Raw genomic sequence first — 14,057 nt, forward strand, 5'->3', positions numbered from 1 at the left:
ATCAGTCAACTTCAATATGAGTTAATATAACACACATAAATACACAAATACTCTAAGGTTTTCTACCTGATAAGTAAAGGACAACAGCATAGCTATAGGCGGGCAGAGATATGATTAGTGTTCCAAAAAACTGGATATGGTCTATTCATAACACGCTGGACTGAAATAGTTGTAGTTATTAAATACTGACACCTTTCACCTATTGTTGAGGTTAATGAGGCATACAAAGTGAAACACACACCAAGTGTTCAAAGCCAGTCCCACGCCCAATATCTTCCTTTTGTATGTATACTGAGGCGGCCAGGGACCATGTCTGGAGTCATCTTGGCATCCAGTGATCTGAAAGAATGGTCCTCATATTATGAGGGTAGGACCACTTGTTTACAAAATGTGTCTGGATTATTGAAGTACCTGCTTCATGCAAAATGTGGAAAGTCAGAGCCAAGGAGCTTTATTTGACTGAACATCAGACTATCTGGAACATGAGAGTCTTTATGAAATAGAAAACTAAGACTTTTCTTGCATGTGAAAAAGGAAATAATTCGCACAAAATAATAAGGCATCTTAGAGCTCTGACAATTTTGATATCCAGGTAATTACCATCAAAATCGATCCTTAAATAATTTGCAAAAATTCCATACATCCCCAGTGCAGGATACGTGTTGCTGAAGTCAGCTATCCTCCATTATATAACTGATCCATCTATAATTCCTCCAGACATGACAGATTCATATATAACTGATCCACAAATGATCTTTGCAATCCCATTTATTTCAAGACATTTGGTTAAGGCATTTGCTCATCACACTAAAGACCCAGGATTGATTCCCCACATGGGCACAATATGTGAAGCCCATTTCTTGTGTCCTCTGACGTGATAATGCTGAAATATTGCTAAAAGCGACATAAAAGCAAACTCATTCACTCAAGAATTTTGAGGAAACTGTAAGCAGACATGACTGATAACAAGTCAGCCATATGTCAAGCTATTGATATAGTTGTTCATTGTGGAGAAAATGACATACACAGTCTCAAGACAAAACACATAAACCCAGTGGTATGATAAACAACTACCAACTACCATAACAACTGGACCAAGTGTTCTTTCAGATCCAAGGGAAACTACATTTTCCTTGACACACATCCTTCTGAACAGACGCTGTTGGTTGTCATCTGTATATTACTCACATTATTGAAACATGATGGTCTCATCTTTCTGCTCCCCAAGTCTACGATAAATGATCTTGAAGAAGGATGACTCCAGTACCCTCAGTGCTATATATATGCTCTCAAACATAACTTCCCAAACCCTCTATACATGCTCTGAAATACAGGTACACCTCCCTCAATCCCAGGGTTGAATATATATTTTGACAGAAAAATAAACCTCCCTTTCCCCAATGTTGTAAATATTCTTTAAAGACAGGTAAACAAAAATCTAACCACCTGTGAGGAACATATGCTCTCAAAGATAGGTAAATAATCGAACAACCTGTGAGGAACAAGTGCTCTCAAAGACAGGTAAACAATCTAACCACCTGTGAGGAATATATACTCTCTAAGACAGGTAAACCTCCTCAAAGCCAGTGTATGATATATGCTCTTCAACATCAACAATGATAAACAGATTTCTATAAAAAAATCCAAAGGATATAACAGAAAAAAATGATATGCTAACATAATTGTTTTCACAAGCACTGATTTGAAACAACACACTAAGTGAAATTTCAGCCCATCCTGCATTTGCTGACAATGGTGGTCTATCTTGATGTACAATAACACCTTTCGAATAAATTACATTAACACATCCACTGCTGAAAAGGTCAGTTTGTTCAAGTATATTTCTTTAAAATCTGCACCCTCTGGTGAAGAGCTCACTCATACAAGATAGCCCTCTACCATCTGGTGAAGAGCTCACTCATGTAGGAGACTGCACCATCTGGTGAAGACCTCACATATGTAGGAGACTGCACCATCTTGTCAAGAGCTCCCGTATCCAGGAGACCTGACCATCTGGTGAAGAGCTCACGTATGTAGGAGACTCTGCACCATCTGGTGAAGAGCTCACGTATGTAGGAGACTCTGCACCATCCAGTGAAGAGCTCACTTACGTAGGAGGCATCATTATCTGATGAAGAGCTCAGTTACACAGGAAACGACATCATCTGGTGAAGAGTTCCCTTATGTTGGAGACTCTGTATCATCTGGGAAGAGGTCAATTTTGCTAGAGACCCTATATCATATGGACAAAAACACACTGATACAGGGTAACCCTTCACCATCTGGTGAAGACCTTTACAGGTACTCACTGCAAGACAGGATGATCATGTCCTTGTGGTAATACAGTTTGAGATACAATTCAAATGAGCTCATCTTAATTAAAAGAACAATAACAACAACAACATATAAAACAAATATTACAGAAGTGACACAGCTTCTGAGTAGGTAACATATAAGGCAAAATAAACTGTTTCCAGGTTTAAAGAGGGAAACACAACAGTGAATATAACAACCTGTTCCTTGACTGTGTACTGTGCCAAACAGCTACGCTTTTTAATCTGCACTGCACTGATGCAGCGACTTAGACAATGCAAGCCATCAACAGAGACAAATCAAACTGTATCTATCAACAACAGATATAAATGTATTCTATATGTTTTCCAAATTTCTGCAGGGAACATACATGTAACATAAGGCATGCTTTTATCTCTTAGTTCAACCAGTAAACACACACTCTCAATAAATTTCATTATACCTGACTAAGAAAGAAATATATCACTTTTCAGGGATGGCAACAGGTGAAAGTGATTTCAGCTGAAAAACAGCTTGGGGTCTGGGGAGAAACAATCTATCTAAGAAGTTACAGTGAAATTCTGAAATCTGAATATAGCCCAAGAGACACATGTGGTTACTTGACGTTGATAAGCAGGACCTCAACCTTCTAAATATTTTCTCCCCATATTTAGACAAATCTCAAAATCGATTGATTTGCATTTAAATAAACAGATTTCCACAGATTTGTGGAAAATTGCCTCCCTGGTTTTGCTTTGAATGTACTGTTAGAAAATACCCATATTGAGACTGCTCAGATAAGACCTGATAAAACAACAAATAAGGTAGAGAGTAACAATGCTCCATTTCATGCAGTGATGTTCAACATTTTGATTTTCGACATTCTATGTATGCTTCAGTAGTTTGGCTCATAGTTGTGACTCACATTACACCACAGACATTTCTCATAAGAACATGTTTAATATCACCTGTGTAACTTGTATCAAAGACACACGTTAAACTTTAACCTTTCACGCTGAGCCACATAACCACTTAATAGTTGCTGGGACACTCCACAGGATGAAAGTACCCAAATATATTGAGTTCATACAAAGAGGCTAGCACTGTGTAGATCATGTACACCACCAGCAGTACTGCCCCGTACTTCTTGTCCAGCTTCCAGCCATTCAGATGTGTAGCTATCAGCAGGAACCCAACCGTGGACAGCAGCGTCAGACTGGAGTACGTCAAGCCTTGGGAATACATAGAAAACTGAGTTACACTGGGTGAGGCTGGAGTAGGTCAAGCCTAGGGAATACATAGAAAACTGAATTACGCTGGATGAGGCTAGTAAACTGAGTTACAATGGGTGAGACTGGAGTAGGTCAAGCCTTGGGAATACATTGAGGCATTTCAACCTCTCAGAAAAAGTAGGAAAATAAATGTGATCTACCAGGTGAGACTGGGTTAAGTGAAACATGGAGAATATGCAAACAAAAATATTATGGTTGGTGATAGATGGCGAGACAGGAAAATGTTGGGCATCTAGAATATAGACAGCTATGACAATCTGGAGGGATATTATCTCATAGCTGAAATACACTGACAATGTAAGATTGTTGCCTACCTGCACTATAAACCTGCACCTCAGACCCTGGGCGGAGGATTGCTGTTTGCAGCAGCCAAGGTACTCCGAGGCATACGAGGATGTCAAACACATTGCTTCCTATTGCATTAGAAACTGCCATATCCCCTAATCCTAAAATAAGAAAACAAAAATCACAATTGATCTGTACAAACACCAGACACCACTACAATGTTCACTGTTGACAAAAATAAGCTTATCTGTGTTATTGCAGCACATGGGAGAATTGATCCTGAGTCTGTGGCATGACAAACAAATGTTTTAACCACTAGGCTATCCCAGCAATTCCCCTGGGAAACTGGAACCCAGTTTGTCTCAAAACACTGTTGACTAGGTGAGTCAACTAACAATGATGTAATTTTGTGGGTTACCTTTTCAGACATATGATTCTGTTAAGGTATCAATAAGGTCACCCCAAAGAGGAAACCATGAGTTACTTAGGTGCAGAGAGTTCAAGGATGGTTGACTGTGTTGACCTCTTAGAGTTTCAAGGACTTCAGTCCTACCCCACAATGAAGCACATGTGAGACGTGTTCAAACTTGCTTCTGTTCACCTAGCAGAAAACAGGTACCCCATGGTATAAGTCATATGACTCTTCGGGTGCCAAACAGGCAGTTTAGATTATTCTGGGTAATAATGAACTGTCTGGGCAATGAGCATTTTGTCGGTGTGGATTTAGTGCAATATAAATGGGATAATTATCATAATGATTAATTATTTTCTATTCTCCCAGCCTGATACTAACACATCAGGGACACCTACACGTACCTTCTCTAACGACTATGAGCGATGCCACAACATCCGGGAGGCTCACGCCGAAGGCCACAAAGGTTAGACCCATAATACTGTCAGGAATATTTGCTGTGTAACCTGTGAGAAGAAACAACCATACCATCAGAACACTGCCATCATCACATCAACAAGTCATGCATACTGAGAAACAAGTTGTTCTGACATGCCAAATATAACAGTTCCGTTATCATGGTTATGATTTATCTCACAGACAGAGCAAAAGTATTATGCCTAGTTTCTCCAAATTCAGATTTTGGGCTAGTGAATAATTTTATGGGCTAGTAATAATCAGGCATAGCTAGCATAACCGGCTTGCAAAATTCTGAAACAGTGAAAGGGAGATAAATCCTCCTGCCTTCATTCAACTAACAGTTATTTGCTAGAGAATTAACTGATGTCTTGCTACGTGTTTTGGGAATCATCTAGATTGAAAAGACCCATTTTCTTAGAAATAAGGATGTACTTCATTTACTTAAATTTGTAAAGTTGTTCATATCACATGACTATGCCATGACAAGGCAGGTAATGAGTGTCACATAAATAGTTTTGTGACCTCCTCTGAGTGTACCTGCCTAAACAGTTACTTGAAACCAAATACATTGTTTATTTATGATGAAAAAACAACATACATGTCAACAAGCAATACACAAAATCAAATTATTTAAGCCTCCTATTTGAACAAAGAGAGTTTGGTTGAGCACTTTGAACTATTTCAGTCCTATCATCATATGTAAGCTAAATGAAGGAGTAGTTGTGTTCTAATGATCCAAAATAATTGAAAATCGATTATCAATTGTAAAAAATATATTTAGATTAATCAGAATTTGATTGTTTTATCATAACACACTTCAATGCAGTAAAATGATAATTAAATATGACAAATATTCACAAACAAACGTGCTCAAAAGTATAAATCTATGAGCATTGTACAATTTTACCACTTTTATTGTTTAATTAATTCGAGTGTCTTTGTAGCATGCATTCATTTTATTGTATGACCATATCAGTTACAAAAAACAATAATTAGAAAAAAACTGATGGAAATTCATTAAAATTGGCGATTACATAAACAATGTATACATTTCGATTATCATCGATAATCATTCACCAGATGTCCTCTGATAATCAATAGTGGATTTTGTTACTGATTCCTAACACTATGAAGGAGGTGATGCAGGTCTCCTCTCCAGGAGTTGAGTTTGTGAGTTGAGTTGTATGCCACTTTTAGCAATATTCCAGCCATGTCACAGCAGACAATAGCCACAAATGGGTTTCATACACTGTATCTATATGGGGAATCGGACCTGGGTCTTCATTGTGCAAGCAAACGCTTCAACCACTGGGCTACCCTCCCCTTTCCAGGAACCCACACACTTGAATATGATTCAGAAAGAAACACAATCAGGATGGACCTGGGATTGAAACTCATAATCATAGTTTTGGGGATGCCAAAACAATGCAAAATTTTACAGCAAATGAAATGGACATATGTGTCCCACTGAAGTAAAGAATCAAATGACAGGGATATATAACCCTAAGTGTGATGTGAACTTACCTATAACTGTTATCATCCACACCATGAAAAATGAAAAGAGAGACAACCAAACTAACGACATGAGAAATGTCAACAGGAACCACTTTTTCCATGCTTGTTTACGGCAGTCGGGCACAGATATGAACAATATGGCACATAGCGGTAGCGAGACAAACCAAAGCAACTTTTTCCAGCGCCCACTTGGAATTTCACACAGCCCCGCAGGCTCATCCTCTTCCCTGTGTGGAGCTGCAATGGATAAAAGACCTCTCACTGATCATGCCCTTTCTTGCATCTTCACATGGCATGTATTGAGGACGTTGTAAAAAGACATGATATAGACACCTTTATTGAAAAATAACATTAGGAAGAAAAACATAATCCTCCCAGGGTATAAAAAGTGATCTACATAAAAAATTCCTTCACCAGTACATCAACCAGGTTATATATGGGAATAAAAACACAGCACCAGTATGCATAAAAATCAAGGAATATTGATGTGCAGAAAAAGAAAGAAACTTTCCCAGGATTTACAAGAAAAAGAATTATCTAAAACTTGCTGCCAAATCAAACTTCTCAATGCAGTTAATGTTTATTTATCCTGATATAAGTGAAAGCTAAATACATGCAGATGGAGGAGCCCGCTTCACAAAGGTGTTGGTGTCTGGGTACGAACCGTCATCCGATTCACAGTCAGAGGTAAGGGGGAGCATTTGCATCGACTCAGGGCAGTGATCTACAACACAATACGGTAGAACATCCATGTAGCATCTGCAACCAGCCACGGTCTAGTTAAGGGGATTATTCAGTCTTGTCCCAGTCTGCGTTGCCTAGCTGGCAGACATGCTGCCCCCAGAAACCCGTCCTTGTTAAAGCCTCTCAATGCAGCCCTGGAGAGAGATGTGTGGTTTTAATGGTTCTACTGTAGCTATAGCTCATGCCTTTCTCATCTGTTCAACTGACAGCATATAACATATAGATCAGTACTTGCTCCCATTAGCCGGTGTCCTTTGGGAGATCTTATTTCAATAAACGCATTTTGTAAACAATGTCGTTAGGAAATCAGGTTTATCATAGGCTGACCCAGTGCTCTGTACAGTCGAGTTGTTTGCAATTTGCTCAGTTATGATCTTCAGAGGTGTCGGCCCAGGAGAGCTACTTTTTAAATTAGTGTAGTTCCGGGAAAGCTACTTTCTCCAACGCAAGATTGTACCGCCAAAGCTACTTAACTGAATAAACACTGTGATCAGTTAACCCTGACAATTACCGATGAATGGAAAAAACAACCCCTGTGATTTTCTCTTTTTTAATGCGATTTGTTTCCTATGAGGATCACAGAGTACAGCATCCAAGTGTGTGATGTTTACAATTTTGATGAGAACTACATCCACCTCCAACTCGCATCTACTCATGTTTGTCAATTTCCTATCTCTCATTATATATATTTATCTGATGAGGCTATACCTTCAGTCAACATGGCAAATGCACAAGTAATAGTAACGTTCATTGACACAGTGTGTGGAGGACAACATTTATTTCTTGATGGATACAAGTTCAGGTGTCGCAGAAGTCAGGCAGAAAAGAAATACTGGAGATGCACTGTTGTTGGATGTCCTGCTCGTTTGACTACAAGGTAGTACATTTTGTTTTACATTGATAAGTTATTGCTAAGCAAATTATGGGGTAAACTAAAAATGTTTGAAATATTAAACGATAGAACTAAGTAAATATATAGAGAGAGGTTAATATGTTAAATGTACTCCTTCTGCATACAGAGATGGCAGACTTCATGCCATGGAAGAAGGAGAACACACACATCCTGCTGTACCGTTCGAAATGGAGCTTGCCCAGTTCAAATCGAGACTCATTGCTAGATCTAAGGAAGAGTGTACCCCCATACCAACGATCTACGACGATGAGGTTTCACTTCTCCAGCACAACCATGACAGATTTACAGACGGATTGCTGCCAGAGATTCCATCTTTCAACTCTGTGAAGACAATCATGAATAGACAGAGACACAGGACTGTTCCCAGACTGCCTGCTTCCAGAACTGAGATTCATCTTGAGGACAAGTGGGCCGAGACAGAAGCTGGCGATAGATTCGTTCATCGGATCAGCAATGACATCCTCCTCTTCACCACAGACAAGAACATGAAGATCCTGTGTGACGCAGATACAATATATAGTGATGGAACCTTCTTTGCTGCACCTCGTCTCTTCGACCAGATATACACAATTCAAGCCCAGTTCCAAGGAGACATGTTTCCCCTAGTGTATGAACTACTACCAGATAGGAAGGAGACAACTTACTCTGCTGTGTTCGAGTACCTTCGAGACCCTGAACTTGCATTTCAGTCCTCCTGTTGTTCAGCTGGATTTTGAGTTGGCAGCCCATAATGCAGTAAGATCGGCTTTCCCCCCAACAACCCATCTTCGGGGGTGCTTTTTTCATTATTGTCAGTGCCTTTGGAGGAGAGTCCAGAAAGAGAACCTCGTCAACGACTACAAGGAGGACGATGATGAGAGGAGGATAGTACGTCAAGCTGCTGCTCTTCCCCTGTGCCCCCTTGACAAAGTAGATAATATTTGGTTAGAATGTATTGCTGACCTCAAAGTGCGATCATTCATGGATTATGTGACTGCTTCGTGGGTGGAGGGTAACCAGTTTTCCCCATTGGTGTGGAACCATTTCGGAAACGAAGGACCAAAGACAAATAACCACCTAGAAGGGTCCCATCACAAACTTAATCAGCAAGCCAGAAAGAGTCACCCCAATATTTTTGAAGTCGTTGGACTTTTCCAAAGGGAGCAGTCAGTGAGCGAAGTGTCCTGTGCCCGACTAACAGCCTACCCTAGTGCTCCACAGAGGAAACGCCGCTACCGGCAGATAGACAGTCTTCTTAGATCCCTGAGTCAAGATCTACGGAACCAGGACACAGATGATATGGAATATGTTGACTGTGTATCTGAACTGTTAAAACAGGAGTGATGTGAGGATTACAATGATGAAATGGCAGTAACTGCTTACAGGAATATTTTTTGTGTAAACTTCCATTTTACATGTATATACATTTATTTCATTTACATTGTTTGTAATATATGGCAAGCAAAACCGAACAAATTAAATACGGTGAATACGGTAACTTAGTTTTTTATTGCCTTCATTCCCGGTAAAGCTACATCTCCGTAATCACATACCGTGACACACCCCATCCTCTATGACCGGTAAAGCTACATCTCCGTAATCACATACCGTGACACACCCCATCCTCTATGACCGGTAAAGCTACATCTCCGTAATCACATACCGTGACACACCCCATCCTCTATGATCGGTAAAGCTACATCTCCGTAATCACATACCGTGACACACCCCATCCTCTATGACCAGTAAAGCTACATCTCCGTAATCACATACCGTGACACACCCCATCCTCTATGATCGGTAAAGCTACATCTCCGTAATCACATATCATGATGCACCCCATCCTCTATGATCGGTAAAGCTACCCCTACTTTCCTCTTTATAATTAAGAAAGTAGCTTTCCCGGCCAATAACCTCTTCAGAACCATTTACATATCAATCCTCTGAAGATTGATTACTAATGATTGCACTGAAACTATTATGGTGACTTTACCACAAAAACACATCCAAAGATGTAAAGGTGTTGATAATTTTCCTTACTGACATTGTGAAGTTGAGAATTTACATTCATGTCATCAGACAATGATCAGCTGAGTGAGTGAGTGAGTTTTATGATAATATATTCCACCAACATCATGGTAGGAGACACCACAAATGGGCTTCACACATTGTGCCCATGTGGAAAATGGAACCCAAGCTTTCAAAGGGGCACGCATTATCCTACCATCACATATACATTTACACTGTCTGTTACACACTATAAGTTGATCCAAATCCAACTTTTGACACTAAACCTTGCACTGAATGACAGTTTACCAATACATATATCAGCCACATTGTGATTATCATTTTTTTCCGCTTCTAGTTCATTCTTTTTATTTAAAAAAAAACAACAAAAAAACTTTGTTACACAAAGTATATTCAAAGTAGTGTGATTTGGCTCACAGTAGGAGAGAAAAGATGAGTAGAATTAAGGATATAGTTCGCTGTGCAGGAAAAAGGAAGGCAATCTGGCCCCAGTGGTTCCACTTTCAATATCTATATCATCACACATGATGTTTCCACTGTAACAGTCTGATCCCAAAAGCATTCTTGAAGGCAATGACACACATCTGAATACTATTTATACCCATTCTCCAAGTAAGGGTCAGTGATGTATGTAGTTACGAGCGAGGATCAAACAATGTACACTTCCTGTTAACAGCATGTGGTCAGGTTCTTTCCCTTCAGCAACACCATCAGTAACTGTGACATGTGAGGGCATGACACTGGAGTGAATGAGTATTGTTTTAAGCCACTTTTAGCAATATCATGGTGGAGACAAAAAATCTGAACTCTGCCATAATATTGATCCAATATTGCTAAAAGTGGCTTAAAACAAAACTCATTCACTCCAGTGTCATGCCCTCACATGTCACAGTTCCTGATGGTGTTGCTGAAGGGAAAGAACCTGACCCCATGCTGTAATCAGGAAGTGTACATTGTTTGATCCTCGCTCGTAACTACATACATCACTGACCTTTACTTCTAGAATGGGTATGAATAGTATTCAGACGTTGTACCAATGTAGGGAATTAAACCAGAGTCTTTGGTGTGATGGCATAACGCTGTAACCACTGGGCTGCCTCATGACACTGGAACAAATATATATGTTAAGTGTTTTGCCATGTTTTTCAATGTTTAACATGGCTATATCAAACACAACAGTCAGCCAAAGTGGAGGTCAGTTGGTCCTCAAGGGACCTCACAGTCTTGGATATATCAAACACAACAGTCAGCCAAAGTGGAGGTCAGTTGGTCCTCAGGGGACATCACAGTCATGGATATATCAAACACAACAGTCAGCCAAACTGGAGGTCAGTTGGTCCTCAGGGGACATCACAGTCATGGATATATCAAACACAACAGTCAGCCAAACTGGAGGTCAGTTGGTCCTCAAGGGACCTCACAGTCTTGGATATATCAAACACAACAGTCAGCCAAACTGGAGGTCAGTTGGTCCTCAGGGGACATCACAGTCATGGATATATCAAACACAACAGTCAGCCAAAGTGGAGGTCAGTTGGTCCTCAGGGGACATCACAGTCATGGATATATCAAACACAACAGTCAGCCAAAGTGGAGGTCAGTTGGTCCTCAGGGGACATCACAGTCATGGATATATCAAACACAACAGTCAGCCAAACTGGAGGTCAGTTGGTCCTCAGGGGACATCACAGTCATGGATATATCAAACACAACAGTCAGCCAAAGTGGAGGTCAGTAGGTCCTCAGGGGACATCACAGTCATGGATATATCAAACACAACAGTCAGCCAAACTGGAGGTCAGTAGGTCCTCAGGGGACATCACAGTCATGGATATATCAAACACAACAGTCAGCCACACTGGAGGTCAGTTGGTCCTCAGGGGACATCACAGTCATGGATATATCAAACACAACAGTCAGCCACACTGGAGGTCAGTTGGTCCTCAGGGGATATCACAGTCATGGATATATCAAACACAACAGTCAGCCAAACTGGAGGTCAGTTGGTCCTCAGGGGACATCACAGTCATGGATATATCAAACACAACAGTCAGCCAAAGTGGAGGTTAGCTGGTACTCAGGGGACATCACAGTCATGGCTATGCCACACATCTAGGTCATCCAACTGGAGTTTAGTTGGTCCTCAGAGGACATCACAGGCATGGCTCTGTCAAACACCTCAAACAACTAATCTGGATAGGTAGTGTGTTGGTAAATATTTAAGACCTCTTCACACCATGTCCATACTAGGTTAAAGGCTTTGTATTCTGTTACTTTGGTGATTGATTTCATCCACTACACATGGTGCCCAAATGTTTTCCTGTCTTATAAAATGTTGTGATTTTTCAGTCCACAGATGTATGGTTTAAGAATCTGGTGGTTTGTTCATATGAGCTGAAGTAGCAAACATCAGTTGTCGAAGAACACTACTATGGAGATGCTTGATTGGCATTTTAGAAGATGATATTTGATGAACACAGAGAATTTTCCATGTGTCATCTTCTTTATATTCTCAATAATTAAATTCTAAGATAGATGAAAACGAGAAAATTCTCTCATAATGTTCACTAATATGGAGGCCATACAAATTACTGAAACAATTACCGGTAGATGCAATGTGTTCCTATTTATGTATCTCTGTGCATGAGGTGCTCAGTGAAAGCTGAAGTAGGCAATAACACAGTAACCATGGCTACCACAGTTTCGTGGATGTACAGATGTCTGATGTCTGAACCATGAGGCACACCACAGAAGCAGTTTGACACACACTGTCACTACAATAGCAAAATGACTGTAAGTAGTCAGTGGGCCTATCCCACAGTCATGCTAACTCTGTAATAGATGGGTGCTCTCGAAAATTGTTCAAATTGGTCAACATTAATAACGGGAATTGGTCTGACACATACAGGGGTCTTTATTCCATGTCCTACATGCTATTTTTAGGCCTGCACCATTTATTTTATGTTGCCATGGGTGCAATATATGAGCTGGACCTGAACATTTTTCACTGTTTCCATCATAACCATCAATTATTAGTTTAAATTTCATAATTCAGTTTGACTCATCAAGCTTTTGAAAAGTTTACCAAGACTGATAAATGCAGTACTTAGAAACATGTAACAGAGCAGAGTCTTTGAACAGTATTTAGAAGGGACCCACAAAAAGGCAAGAATTTATGATGTTAACTTCTTCATCATGTCTATCAACATCAAGACGATGACATCCATATGCATAAACTCTTGCCTTTAATATAAAGCCCATTTGAAAAACATATTTTTAAAAACTTGCCATACCCTCTAGTCAGATTATGTTTCAGCAGAATTGTCCAAAGATGTTATGCAGGAATGTATCATTAAACTAGAGAAAAACTAGGAGGACGTATTCTACAGCACAACCTTCCCCCATCAGCCACAGCTGAAACCAGAATGTAACACTACCCAAGCTCTTACTGTGGAAACATGGCACAGATTGCAAAATATGCAAGTAATTTTTAAAACGGGTGAAACTGAAATGTCTTTATATAACTTCATAGGAAAGGAAAATAGATTTTGACATTTAAAATCTGGAAAGCACAAAAGAAAAATTAAAATATAGAGTGATATTTTTCAGATACTAAAAACAATCTTCACAAAACATGTGAAATCAGTTAAACCAGGTCATTCTCCTAAAAAAAACTGTTATCTATGCAATCACTTCCACAATCTTTGATGCCACTATACCAGAGACCAGAAAGGCATACCCTGTCTTGAGCGGGATAGCGCCTGAATGTAGCAAGAACTATTTTTGACAGAGCACCATAGTACCAAATTTGCACCTTGTCACTACATGGTTCAGACAATGCAGATGCGACATGAATCTTTAACTCAACCCAACCAAATTTGGGAAAATGTAAAAACATTTTCTAAGCTAAAAGTGAGTGAGTGATTAGTTCTACACTGCACTCAGCAATATTCCAGCTATATGGCAGCAGTCTGTAAATAATTGAGTGTGGACCAGACAATCTGGTGATCAACAGCATGAACATCCATTTATGTAACTGGGATACAATGACATGTGGTCAACACAATCAGCGAGTCTAACCCTTTCATCCCATTAGTCGCCTCTTAACAACAAGTATGGAGACCATTTCTAACATGGA

At 39.8% G+C, this 14,057-nt stretch overlaps 1 protein-coding gene across 2 annotated transcripts in view; it reads right to left on the reverse strand.

Moving 5' to 3' along the window:
- Positions 1-750: 750 nt before the first annotated feature.
- Positions 751-14,057, reverse strand: part of LOC137265871 (probable sodium/potassium/calcium exchanger CG1090) — a 62,587-nt gene continuing 49,280 nt past the window's right edge. Inside the window, exons 7-11 of one of the 2 annotated variants that reach the window (XM_067801333.1) lie at positions 6,869-6,979; positions 6,265-6,492; positions 4,686-4,787; positions 3,899-4,030; positions 751-3,524 (exon numbers count right to left, since the gene is read on the reverse strand). In XM_067801333.1, coding sequence (XP_067657434.1) covers positions 3,325-3,524; positions 3,899-4,030; positions 4,686-4,787; positions 6,265-6,492; positions 6,869-6,979 — 773 coding nt within the window. In that variant the 3' untranslated portion in view covers positions 751-3,324. The remainder of the gene's footprint in view (positions 3,525-3,898; positions 4,031-4,685; positions 4,788-6,264; positions 6,493-6,868; positions 6,980-14,057) is intronic. The other variant, XM_067801334.1, reaches the window with a different exon arrangement.

The sequence above is a fragment of the Haliotis asinina genome, chromosome 15 (genome assembly GCF_037392515.1).
Source record: "Haliotis asinina isolate JCU_RB_2024 chromosome 15, JCU_Hal_asi_v2, whole genome shotgun sequence".
Taxonomy (NCBI): Eukaryota; Metazoa; Mollusca; class Gastropoda; order Lepetellida; family Haliotidae; genus Haliotis; species Haliotis asinina.